Source organism: Rousettus aegyptiacus, unplaced genomic scaffold (assembly GCF_014176215.1).
Source record: "Rousettus aegyptiacus isolate mRouAeg1 unplaced genomic scaffold, mRouAeg1.p scaffold_m13_p_12, whole genome shotgun sequence".
NCBI lineage: Eukaryota > Metazoa > Chordata > Mammalia > Chiroptera > Pteropodidae > Rousettus > Rousettus aegyptiacus.
The window spans coordinates 63,878,896-63,892,492 of record NW_023416287.1 but is presented as its reverse complement, the minus strand read 5'-3'; the positions used below and the strand labels follow the sequence as shown (position 1 = coordinate 63,892,492).

At 31.0% G+C, this 13,597-nt stretch overlaps 1 protein-coding gene across 3 annotated transcripts in view; it reads left to right on the top strand.

Annotated features, from left to right (window-relative positions):
* TRAPPC8 (trafficking protein particle complex 8) overlaps positions 1 to 13,597 on the top strand; it is a 77,201-nt gene that overhangs the window by 38,591 nt on the left and 25,013 nt on the right. For all 3 annotated transcript variants that reach the window (XM_016166740.2, XM_016166739.2, XM_016166738.2), the window contains exons 13-19: positions 3,906 to 4,130; positions 5,097 to 5,205; positions 6,633 to 6,827; positions 7,244 to 7,374; positions 8,549 to 8,623; positions 9,098 to 9,224; positions 11,333 to 11,487. In XM_016166740.2, the coding sequence (XP_016022226.2) occupies positions 3,906 to 4,130; positions 5,097 to 5,205; positions 6,633 to 6,827; positions 7,244 to 7,374; positions 8,549 to 8,623; positions 9,098 to 9,224; positions 11,333 to 11,487 (1,017 nt within the window). The remainder of the gene's footprint in view (positions 1 to 3,905; positions 4,131 to 5,096; positions 5,206 to 6,632; positions 6,828 to 7,243; positions 7,375 to 8,548; positions 8,624 to 9,097; positions 9,225 to 11,332; positions 11,488 to 13,597) is intronic.

The window sequence follows — 13,597 nt, the reverse complement described above, 5'->3', positions numbered from 1 at the left end:
ATGTGTTATTTGTTAATTTTTTTATTATTTAATATTAATCTTAAAAATGGATAGAAGTTTTATTTCAAGGTAATGTGTTATATTGGTAAAGATATGAATTTGGATTTAGATAAATCTGGGTTTAAGTCTTGATCTTTTTTGCACTAGTTGAGTTTGGTAAACTTCTCTGAGCCTCTTTTTTTTTATATATATATAAAATTTGGAATTTCGTCCCAATTTTTGTAATGTTAAACCAAACCATATATATGAAGGGCCAAGTATTCTTAACAAAGGTTGAACCTCTCCCTACCTCAGCTCTGGTCTTCTGTTTTCTATCTCTCAGAGTACCTTGTAATGCCATTTGCTAAATATTAAATAAGTAGAAATATTCTATCTCTTGTCTCTGGGAGCAGTTGAGTTGGAGAGATTTTATTAATTTAGAGAGACATCTCCATCTCCAGTTGTCCCTTTAAGTGTTAGTTGGAGGGAGCTTTGCTGGAGGCATAGACTGATAACAGTAGTGAGATGGTGGTTTATTATAAATAGATAGAAGTGTGGATTCAATAATCATCTGTATTTCAGGGAATCTATGGGTTGCTGAGCACATAACCATAAAATCAACATGATCTTGTCTCTTAAGGAGCTTTCTATCTAGTAGGGGAATATGAGGATTTTTTTAAATGTGTTACTATGAATTTTTATGAACATATTTAAATTTTTCAACGTTTGTGTTAACCAAAACATGCCAGTGGTTTTAATTGTATGTTACTTTAAAAGTACAAAGAAATGAAGGTGTTCAAAAATTATTCTCATCATAATACCCTCTAGGTCCATCCATGGTATTACAAATGGTAAGATTTCATGAAATAAGTCAGAGAAAGACAAATTTCATGTGATTTCACTTGACTGTGGAATCTAAAAATAAATGAACAAGCAAAACAGAAACAGACTCATAGATACAGAGAATAAACTGATGGTTGCCAGATGGGACAGAAGTCGGGGGGTTGTATGAAAAAGGTGAAGGGATTAAGAAGTACAAATTGACAGTTACAGAATAGACATGGGGATTTAAAGTACAGCACAGGGAATTTAGCTAGTAATATTGTCATAACTATGTATGGTGTCAGGTGGGTACTAGACTTATCAGGAGCATTACTTTGTAAATTATATAAATGTCAAACGACTGTGCTGTACACCTGAAACTAATATAATATTGAATGTCAACTGTAATTGAAAAAAATTTTAAAAATTGCTCTCAATTTCATGTGAAAATACCATGATTTTTAAGAATCAACATTTGAAGATTGAGTTCCTCCCTGTATTTTTAGTAACTGGCAAGTTAGAAAATATATAAACTAGATATGTTAAATACAAAACTAAAAATAGTTATAAAATTAAATGTTTTATTATAATAATTGATACACTTCATGAATTAGAAGTTCTCAGGCTCTAATGTGCAAAAAAATTAAAAACCATAACTGTCATTTTTAATGGCCTTTCTTCCATAGTAAGTACAAATGCATCTGAAATATGTTATCCCATTATTTATCTTTGCATAAAGTGTTCTATTCCAAAATTTACAAAACATATTAAGCATATAGTTTCCTTTGCTTAGAAGGAAAATTGTATATCCCATTAAGAATGGTCTCTTATTGCTTATTTAAAAAAAGTCATCCTTTTCCACATTTTTTTTTGTGAATGGTTTCATTTGTGAGAATGATGATGTCATTAGAACTGGAAGCAACTGCTTTTGTATTTACCTTCTGAAATTACAGGGCATATTGCTTCTAGCAAATGTATAGAAAATTAAAAATGCTACACTTGTAAAAAAAAAAAAAAACGCTATACTTGTGGTAGGATGAGATACATTTGTTATATGGCCTAGTAATCATTTCTAATTGTAGTTATGCATGGAGTTAATAATTCCAAGGTAGTTAGTTGGTTTTGCTATTTTGTGACCACTCTTTTATATACTCCAAACCCAGGAAGTTCCATTCTCAGACAATGTGTAGAAACCTGAAAGTATGACTTGGAATGCAGATCTACTGGAAAAGCAAATATGTGTTACTAAAGTTGGTCAAGAACAGTATCTTCCTTGGAAGACAGGGTACATAGAGCACACACAGTTCTGACTGAGGCCAAGTTGTTTCTTAGGAGCACCAGATTTTCATGACATTGCCATTATGAACAGGTGTGTATGTTGGCTAGCATGAGTGAGGACGACAGAGTAATGCCATTTCTCTCAGTCCTCTCTGAGAGTTTACGCTGAATTGCTTATCTTGACCCCAGAAATTTTTTATAGTTTAATTATTTTTTCATTAAGAATATCAGCAAGTAAAAGGCATTTAAAAAGTAGAATTGGTATTATAAAGATTAAAATCAATAAAAATAAAATTTAAGAAAGTGCTAGGAAGGGTGTATGTTCAGAAATGTCCTGGACAGTCTTTCTTATTTTAAAAGGTAGACTTTAAATTTTGTTACCTTTTAAATCTCATTAGATGCTTTCCACAAAATCCTTAAAAATGCACTTGAACTGGACACTTAGACATATTCAATTATTTTTCTGTATCTCTCAGATTTTAAGACTCAGTATCTGTTCCTTTACTAAATGCAAAATGGAGATTACGGTTGTTTTTTTTCAAGAAACATCACTTAAACATTATATTGAAACAGTCTCAAACTTAAAGAAAAGTTACAAATACAGTTCAGGAACTTTTGTTTACCTGAGCCGTTTGAGAATTAAGTTGTCTACCTGGTGCCTTATTACCCCCAAGTACGTTAAAATGTATTTCCTATCTCTTAGAAACAAGAACTTTTCTCCTGTATAACTGATAATACAACAATCAAAATCAAGAACTTAGTTCCAAGATAGTACTACTATCTAATCCTCAGACCCCATTTGGGTTTTGATAGTTGCCCCATAAATGTTCTCATAGCAGAAAGATCCTGTTCAGAAGGATCCTTTGACTTTTATGATCTGGAGACATTTGAAGATTACAGGCCAATTATTTTGTAGAGTGTTACTCAATGTAGGCTTCTGTGATGTTTTCTCATGATGGGTATCTGTGTAGGAATATCATAAAAGAGAGACTATGTTCTGTTTATGGTGTGCTGTCAAGGAGCAGATGATTTTGATTTGCTTTCATTTTCTCTTTATCAAGAAAACGTTTCTTAAAAAACTACAATTCTGTCTACACATGGTACAAAGTTTGTAGTCTACCCTGGGGAGGGGAATGGGTACAAGAGAACATTCTAAAGCAAAAGGTTTAGTGGAAAAAGGCCTCTTTGTTGGCTTCAAATTCCATTTTTAGGGTGGAAGTTCAGTTCAGTGGGTAGCAGTGATAATGTGATTAGCATGAGATATCTGCTCATAAGTGTGACAGGATGCAGCAGTTGGCAAAAGAAACCAATCTATCACTACCAAACAAACCAGTAGTTTAAAAATGCACATAGGCATATAAATATATTTACATAAATACACCATATACTCACACATGCAATTTTAGCACACACAGGGTATTTCCATTCTGCCCAATGCAGTGGTGTAAAAAGAGAGATGACCATAACAAAATTGAGACTTCATAAGGTAGCCCTCACTCACAGGCTAAAAACCAAGCCTCTAACTAATCTACAACTCCATATGCTACTACTTGCTTTGGAAATTCCCAGATGGCTTTTCATGAAGTAATTATTATTCCTGACATTTTAGACTTCTTGCCCTTGGACAAAGCAGCTGCTTGCCTGCTTCAGGACCTCTTGGTTTTAGTAATAATAGCAGAGAGATATTCCTAAGTGTTAATTTCATTTTCCTCATTGTTACAGTCTTGGAAGAATCAGGTACCAGTTACTTGATTGTGTGTGTATTTAGTTTTCTTGTCTAAGAGAAATTTGGATAGTAATACTTTGTTTTGTTTATTTTCTTACAGAAAAAACATGCTTTACGTTGCTATTGTCAAGCTATGCAAGTTTATAAAGGAAAAGGCTGGTCTCTCGCAGAAGATCACATTAACTTCACTATTGGGCGCCAGTCCTATACTCTTAGGCAACTGGACAACGCTGTGTCAGCTTTTAGGCATATTTTAATCAATGAAAGTAAACAATCTGCAGCTCAACAAGGGTCCTTCCTTAGAGAATATCTTTATGTTTACAAGGTGAATACTTATTTTCAGGAGTAAACGTTAACATATTTAAGTCATTTTCAATAAAAGGCACATTCAGTGCTATCTAGTAGGAGTCTAATAAAATGGTTTTAGAATATATATAGTTATCTGTCATAATAAAGTGTGGCAGGCTAGGCTTTTTGGTCATAGAGCTGAGTTGCATTTCCCTTCCACAGTTATTTAAAAGAGAATTTAACTATTTTGGTAAAGATTTGATTTGTAGCTGTTCTTGGAATCTTTAAAAAAAAAAAAGAAAGATGCCATAGACTTTCTAGGCTATTCATTGTGCTGGTTTTTTTGCTTGTGTTTTTGTTTTTTTGTTTTTTTTGTTTTGTTTTGTTTTTTTAATCATAATTGATTTTACAATAGATTATGTCCTCTTATCATTTTTTGGAAAAGCATGTTCAAAAGATGAGGAGGTATGGATCTGTGGCAAATTATTATGGTGTAACTCAGAAATATTAAAGGAAGGAAAAATATTTCCCTGAGACAGATAGATAGGAAATATAAAGCATTGTTTTATGGGAAAATTGGGAGTTATAATTTTTTTGTCAAGGCCTTTGAATAGTGACTATTGTATTTATGCTATGCAGAAAATAATTACCCTTTTATACTTGATTGGTTTGAAATTACAGGGTTATTTTGGCAGATAGGATGCTATAATGAGGCACAAGAAGTAAAATGCACACCATAATAATGTTTGGAAGTTTAATGTCCAAAGAAAGCTAACTAGCTAAGTCACCTTAGGAAGATTCTTGTGGGTCAGAATAAAGTGATATCTAAAGTTCTTCCTAGTTGTAAATTTTATGACTGACGCATTAAATAAAACTAGTAATTATTTATCTTAATATGTTAGCTTAACATGTTTTTGATACCTTGTGTATTAAAAAATGAGGAAGCAAATATGAAGAAAATGGAATTTTCTCAAATTCTTTTTTTCTTTTGTGTTTCTCCTAGAATGTAAGTCAGTTATCACCAGATGGTCCATTACCTCAGCTTCCGTTACCATATATTAACAGTTCAGCCACACGGGTTTTCTTTGGCCACGACAGACGACCTGCAGATGGTTAGTAAAGTTTTTTTTTTTAGCCTTGTTACCTAGTGACTATTTTTTTAAAGTTATTTTTCTTTCTCAATCTAAAAAATTATGTGTAGTTGTTAAAGAATATTTGAAAATAAATAATTCTGTACCATACCATCTGTCTTCCTACCACCTGAAGATAACCACAACTTCAGTATTTTATTTTTCAGTCTTAATAGCAACAAACTAGCCATAATTGTAATGGCTTTTCTCATATAATATAAAGAATGCTCGTATTATTATATAATCTTTATAAATGTTTTTAATGGCTTTAAGATATTTCTTTCAGTACATACATACAAAGTATTTTAACATTTGCTTGTTATATAGACTATTTCCATCTTTTTGCTTATATAAAATCATGTTGTAATAGACATCTTATATGTAAATCTTGTTTTCTTAACTTTTTATTATTGAAGTTTTCAAATAAATATACACAAGTAGAGAACAATTACCACTATTCTGCTGTTCTTGTTATAAGGCTTTTTAAAATATAGGATTTTTCCTCAGGGATTGAACCTTAGAATGGCAGCACTGGGCGAAAAATATAAATCTGTTAAGGCTCTCGATGCACGTTAAAGTAAACTATGTAATTATAAGTATTTTTATATTTGAATTTAATATGTTTCTTCTTGAGATCCAATTTAGTATTGTATTTATCAGGATTTTTATATTAGCATTGTTTTTAATAGCAAAATATGAAACAATAGGGTATGAATTAACAAATTTTGGTATATTAATATAATGGAGACGTGTGCACTAATTCTACTTGTTTCAACATGGATAATACCCACCATATAACATTGAGTGAACAAAATTACAGAATGATAGATCAGATATAATTTCATTTATATATTTCAAACATACAAAGCAATTCTGTGCATTGTTTATATATACACTCACATATGGCAAAGTTAAAAAAAAAAAAAAAAAGTAAGAGTGCTATACTTCAATGTTGGAGTAGCTCCGGAAAGTAAGAGATGAAGAATCAGGGAGGGTTCCAAAGAGGAAGACATCAATTCTATCTGTAAAATTTTTTTATTAAAAATATTTGGGATTATATAGCAAAAGTTGACTTTTGTTAAATTTTGATATACAAATATTTGTTATATTATTATCCATGCTTTATTCATATGTTTGAAGTATTTCCTATAAAATTATTTGTGGAAAACTAGGGAAAATGTATTCTTTCAGAGTCAGGAGGAAAAGAGGATCAGTATTATAAGCAAAGTTCCAGTTAGGTTAGAATTAATAAGAGGATATTTTTCTCTCAGATAATTGGAAATAGGTAAGTGTTGAGTATGTAGAATTATTCAGATGACTTGAATTTTTATTTAAAATACGTTTCATTTGAGGGCCAGTGTTAAAGAACATGTGTATTTAATTTTACGCCCCCCCCCCCTTTTTTTTAGGTGAAAAGCAAGCAGCTACTCATATAAGTCTTGATCAAGAATATGACTTTGAATCGTCTCAGCAGTGGGAAGAACTTGAGGAAGAAGTTGTGGCCTTGGTTAACAAAGGAGTAATTCCATCCAGTTTCCATCCCACACAATACTGTTTGAACAGTTATTCAGATAACTCGAGATTTCCTCTTGCAGTGGTAGAAGGTGTTATACTTGAATTTTTATACATTTGTTTGTTTGTTTTACTTACTGCGGATTCAAGATAATTTTCTGTATGCCAAAAATCACTGGAAGCTTGGGGTGCAAAAATAAATTAAGAACTCATAATTTAGTGAGCTGCATTTATAGAACCAAGCAATGGTGGCTCTAATACAGATAGATGCAATATGCTGTTCGTAATTGGAAGAGAGAATGCCATTCCTTAGTATAGAGAAATTGGGGAAATCTTCTAAAGAATGTAGTTTTGAAAGTGAATTTTGACTAAATGGAATTTACAAATTGGTTAAGGACAGTCTAGGCAGAAATTCAGAGCTATGAAAGCAAGGCGTGTTAAAAAATTGAAGCATAGGGTGAAGTATAAGGGTTTATTGATGTTATTCATTTAGGCATTTCTTTTATAGAACCAATAACAGTGGAAGTGGCTTTTAGAAACCCTTTGAAGGTTCCACTTTTGTTGACTGATTTGTCATTGCTCTGGAAGTTTCAACCTAAAGATTTCAGTGGAGAAGATAACGAAGAAGTTAAAGAACTAGTAAGTTATTAAAAGGTATTTGTAATAAGCATGTTTAAGTGATAGCCTAACAGATGCTATAATAATATTTCAACTTCTCTGTTCAGTAAGCTATTCTTACTCTTTCTTAAGCTGTGTTCCCTAGTTATAAAAACTATGTTATATGCTTATTGTTGAAAATTAAGAATATAGAAGAAAATAAGGAATAAAAGTAAAACTATCTTCTCAGTATTTAGAAATAACCACTTTAGCACTTTGCTGTCTTTCCAGTCATTTCCCTTTGTATTTTTTGCTCATATATAGGATTGTCTCATATTATGTATGGTGTTTTTTTCCCTTCTTTGTTGATTTTAATGCATATTTTGGTTATTAAAATATCTTAATATTTTGTTTTGTATAATATTCTATCATATGGATGTTTTTTATAAGCTGTTCTGTCTCATTAGTAGTTATGGAAGTTTTCATTTGTTTACTGTATTCATTCATTGGTGAAAATTTGGGTGCATAGTTTTTTATCCTGATTATTTCTGGGAACCCTGGTGTGGGGGTGGAAACCCTTGCTCCTCAGGAGGGACCTTCACAGCTGAGTATCCCTCCTAGTTCTCAACAGCCACCAGCTTGTTTCACATCTCTGTCCCTCCTACCAGTCTCCATGTGATTTCTTCTATGTATCTTTAGTTATAGGACTTCTGTTCAGCTAGATTTCAGGCAATTTTCTTTGTAATTTTGTAATTTTGATGTGGTCGTGAGAAGAGGCAAACACAGGATTTACCTACTTGGCCATCTTGACTGGATTCGCATTTTTCTAATATCTTATGGATACCTGGAGTACAAATTAGAAGAGTATAAACACTTTATTTTTGGGAAAAGTTTTTTTTTGCTGTCAGCTTCTTAGGTATATTAGTCTATTCAATAATTAGATTTTAATGGAGGTATATTAAAGTTAAGTGAAAATTTTTATTGTGTACAATGAAGTTATACTTTTTCCTATAAATTTTGAACTCTTTGGATTTCTTTACGAGCTTCGATCAGTGAGACTAAGATGCTGAATGGGAATGGGAAATGTAATCTTTATGTTTTTTTTGTAATCTCATGGTAGAAGTAAAACAGTGTAATTATTGTTAAGTATTGGTATATAGGAAATAATAATATACTTTATTAGAAGGTATATTTTACAAAATAAATTGTTTTTTAGGTAACAAGTGAACCCGAAATGATTGGAAGTGAAGTTATTTCAGAATTCCTAATTAATAGTGAAGAATCTAAAGTGGTAATTGATTATTTTTGTCTTAAGCCTTTCTAAAAGTAAGATGAAAACATTTTAAAAATTAGTTTATTCAGTTTGTTTTATATTCTAGTTTTCTTAAAAACTAAAATTTGGAAAATTAAGATACTGGAATTGCATAGAAGGAAATTGGTGGAAAAGGTAGGTTTGCTGTTATCTTTGGTTTGTTAATTTCCTAAGAAGCCTGATGAAAAGTTTCTGCTTTTTTCTTATGGTCAGTATGACGTTTGACCAGAATATCTTGATTTTTATTAAAAGTGTTGATGAGGATTCAGGCTTTTAATTGTCAAATTTAGAGATTTTCTTTTGAAGAAACTGCTTTCCAACAAGACATATTAATTGGTAAATTAAAAGTTTAGGTCATGAGTTTATATTTCTGCAACATTACAGAGTTTAGGTATTGCACTAATTAAAATATTATGAAAACAGATAATAAGAGTGACTTAAATATCTCCACAGGCAAGACTAAAGCTCTTTCCCCATCACATAGGGGAACTGCATATTCTGGGAGTTGTTTATAATCTTGGCACTATTCAGGGCTCCGTGACAGTAGATGGCATTGGTGGTCTTCCTGGATGTCACACAGGTAAAACTGTAGCATTGTTAAACAATTACAAAAATAATATTTAGTTCAGTCTCCGTAGAATAAAATGAATAAAAAAAGGTATTTTTTAGAATAAGTTTAATGAAACTTTAATGAAGGCATTTAGTCAGATGGAAGAATGAGCAATTTGGATTATTTTAAACTGTGCCATTGCTTCAAAAATAAACAGCTTTATTCTTTTCTAATGTATTTTCTTTTGATAATTTTTAGGTTCTACCCTACATATTTTTCTTTTGTGTTATTGATCCAAGTATAGTAAAGTCTAACCAAATATATTCTAACCATTGGTTCAAATGTCTGCTGCCAGTATAAAAGCCATCTTAGTTTTTATTTTCTGAATTTCTAATTTCTGAATATTATCTTATTTATAAAACATAATACAAATTAAAGACCAGTGTTTTCACATTATTGGATATTAAACACCTTAAAGTCTGTTATCTATCCTGTACAGAGAGTTGGATTTTAGTGTTAAGTTGATATTTTTGGTACCCCAGATGATATGTTTTATACATTTTAGAAGAGTAAAACTACAAGATACATGTTTAACATGGTTTACTTTTTTTTTTTTTTTAATTTAGGGAACCCTTCTACATCTAATATTTTTTAATTGTTATATATAGTTATTCGAGTTTAAGTTGACAAGATGTCAGGGAGTTTGCTATGAAATCCCTCAGTTTCAGCTTTTCATTTCAGAAGATAAGTCTTATTTTTTTAAAAAAATAATAGTTATTGACATACTTGAATTTAGTATTTATAAAAGCTGATTATTTTAGGAAATATTTTTGGAATTCTTGGAAAATTTGTTAGCGCATTTAGCCTTCAGTTAAATATTTCTACTTGTCTGCATTTCAGTGATGATTCAATAGTTTTTTTTTTTACAACGTAAACAGAAGTAGAATGAATTCATAAGAATTCAAAAATTTTTTTTAAATTGCACTAAAATTAAATATAGTATTCTTCATTTTAGTGTTACATTTGTAATTCTTAGTTGACAAGCACCTTAAATGTTATTGTTAAGTTGATATATTTGGTACCCCAGATAGTGTTTTGCACATTTTAGAAGAGTAAAACTACAAGATACATGTTGACAAGCAGCAGCCAAGGTTCATTAATAAATAATCTCGCTAATTTTTTGCATTTTTTAAGTAAGTTAACTGAGTGTCAAGAACTTTTTGATGCTCCTTTCCTTTCCCACTTGTACATACCTGGGATCTTAATCAGTACAGCAGTTATTGTCAGTAAAATATAGCTAATTGCTTCATTTAAGGTACCAAATATATTCATTAATACAATAATTTATATGTTTTAATACTTTAGTGAGAGAACACCTTGAATTAACTATTAAAATAAATTACATCTTGTAAGGATGCAAAATGCTAACAGGAATCTGGATATAATGAAGTATGGGAAATGCTACATTATATGTCTGGTCTGAGAATATCACAGTGACCATCAGCTCTGAGTAGCCTCTGAGTAGTCCTCTAGGAAAGATAGTTGTATTTCCTAGCATTTTTCACGACAACGTACACTGCTTGGAAGCTTTTGGGGGAAATCTCATATGAATATTAAATGAGTTTAATTTTGAGAAAGTTTGCTATATTTAATTTTCTCTGTGCAATCTATTGAGAAGATTTATAATCCAGAAAGAATTCAAATTAGTATATATATTTGAATATGAGTAAAAGTGAAAAGTTGATCTGTTTAATATTTTGGAATTTTTTTCCTTTGAAAATAGATCTATTTTCATAGCATGAATCAAAGTGTTGGTCCCAACACAGTTGTTCTTTCAGATCTTTTTGGTTAATTGCTGTTATATAGATTAAAAAAAAATTTCTATTTAGTGATACATAGTCTTTCTGCAAAGTAAATGAATCCTAATAAAATGAGAAATTCAGCAGCATAAAATAGGTGTGGTTAAACATGAAAATAAAATGTGCTTAATTCCTTACTTAACCATACTAATCAGTAATTGTCTAGAATTTTTCTAGAAATAATCTGAAATTTAGGGTATTCATCATATTTAAGCTAAATTGATATCAGTTAACATACCAAGTTATTTAGGACATCAATTGTCTTGTTTTTTATTTCAGGAAAATATTCCTTGAGTATGTCAGTTCGAGGGAGACAGGATTTAGAAATTCAAGGTCCTCGACTTAACAACACAAAGGAAGAGAAAACATCCATTAAATATGGTCCTGATCGACGTTTAGATCCTATAATTACCGAGGAAATGCCACTGTTGGAGGTATTTCATTTTTTAAGTTTCATGGACTTAATAATTTACCTGTTAGGTCAGGTGATATTTTGAGTAAATTGATTTTAGACTTTGATGTTATTGATATTACATTGAGGTGTACTTTCAAATTATTAAGCTAGGGTTTAAACAGATCTAATTTCACAAAGATAATTATGTAACTTGGCATTAAGTCATAGCCAGGTTATAAAACATAACACTTAATATTAATGGAAATTGAGAAAACACTTCTGAAAGAATACTTGTTATTAATCAAATCAATGGCGTTTTTTTTTGGTAAGATATAAAAAGATATAAAAATAATATGGGAATTAATGCTTATAAAAAACATAAGCAATTTAGATAAGTATATGAATAAAAAGCAGTCTTCCCTTCACCCTCTTTGTGTCCCACCCCATCCTAGTTTCCTGTCATATGAATTAAAGTCTTTTAACTGCAGAAGATAGAAACTAATGCTAGTTTACATAAGCCAAAAAGAGTAAATATATTATTTAATGAAAAGATGTTGGAGTATCTTATGGAAACTGAAGTATTATAGAACAGTAAGTCTCAAAAAAGAATAAGGACTCAGCAGTTCCAGGGAATGTAGCAGCAAATGTTTTTAATTTTTTAAGCCTTAGGAAATACTGCTTTTGATATGACCTTAGTCTGACAACTTCCAGTATTTGCGCCACTTTATATTACAAATTTCAAGTTTCTGGGAGAGAATTCTGGCCTCCCTTGGATTAGGTAGACGGAATGAAGCAGGTTTAGTATATGCAAGAACAGTGGAAAGTGGTCCTTCCTCTTGCATTGCGAGTTTCCCTTCAATGGAAACTCCATTGAAGTTACAAGTTTAGCTATTTACCTTCAAAAAGTGCCAGTGATACCAAATTGGTATTTCTTTGCAGACTTTTCATCATATACTTACATCTAGTTTTAGTAGTTATAGATGGAATCATACTGCACATTCGAGCCTTTGACTTTTTTGTCTTTAACAACATAATTTATTAGTCTTTTTCATTCAGTAGAAACTTTTAAAATAGTTAAATATGTTATTCCTTTATTTAGTTACATCGTAATATATTTTAAGCATTTATCTGTTGATGGGTATGGTTCTAGTTTTCATCATTACTGAGTTTTTCAGTAAACATTATGTGTATATTTTGTCCATGCTCTACTTTAGATTAGACTTTAGAAATGGAATTGCTGGGCCAAAGTATATAAATTTTAAAAATTGCAATATACTACAAAATTACAAGGCTATAATACTTTGCACTTTTCTTCAGAATGGGAGCGTCCATTTCCCCACATCTGTGCCATACTGGATATTTTCAGGGTGTTTTTTTTTTTTAACTTTTGCAAATCAGATTGGTGAAAAATGTCATTGTTTTTATAACATTTCTCTTATAACTGATAAGGTTGGTTAGTCTTTATATTTTTGTCCATATGATGTTCTTCTTTAATATGTTCATATGATCGCCTGTTGATACCCTTATAATTGGGTGTTATTCCCCTTCTCTCATTGTATGATTTTTATGGGTGCTACTCCTGTACCTTTGGTGGTGAGGGTAGGTAACATACTCATGAAAATGGTAATGTCGGTGTGTTGAGGGGAGGGTAATTGCTGAGCTGCATATATTCTGCCCCAGTTTTATACTTGTATAATTATACTGCATTTAAAGAGTTGCGTAGGGCCAATAAAAGGCTCGTAGATTGATTTCAATGTTAGTTTCTGGTTGGTAAAGGTTTTGCACATATTTTAGCTTTGATTTGGTGTGTGTTTATCATGTTAAGGTTTTTAACTTATATGAAGTCTTATCTAATAGTCTTTTACTTTGCTGCTTCTAAGTTTTATGATTACTTTCAGAGACTTCCCTAAAATAAAACTTTTAGTTTTATTTCTTAATGTCTCTGGTTTTTCAAATCCAAGGGAATGTGTACTCTTCTGAATGTCAAGGGATAGAATCAGACTTTGTTTCTAATTCCAATTACCTGTAATTCAATATTGACAACCCATGCCATCTTTCTAGTATAGTAATATTCTAAAAGTACCCATAACCTATTTTATTTTGTTTTCTTTTCGGGTGATATACCAGTTTTATTTGGCACTCTTCTTTCC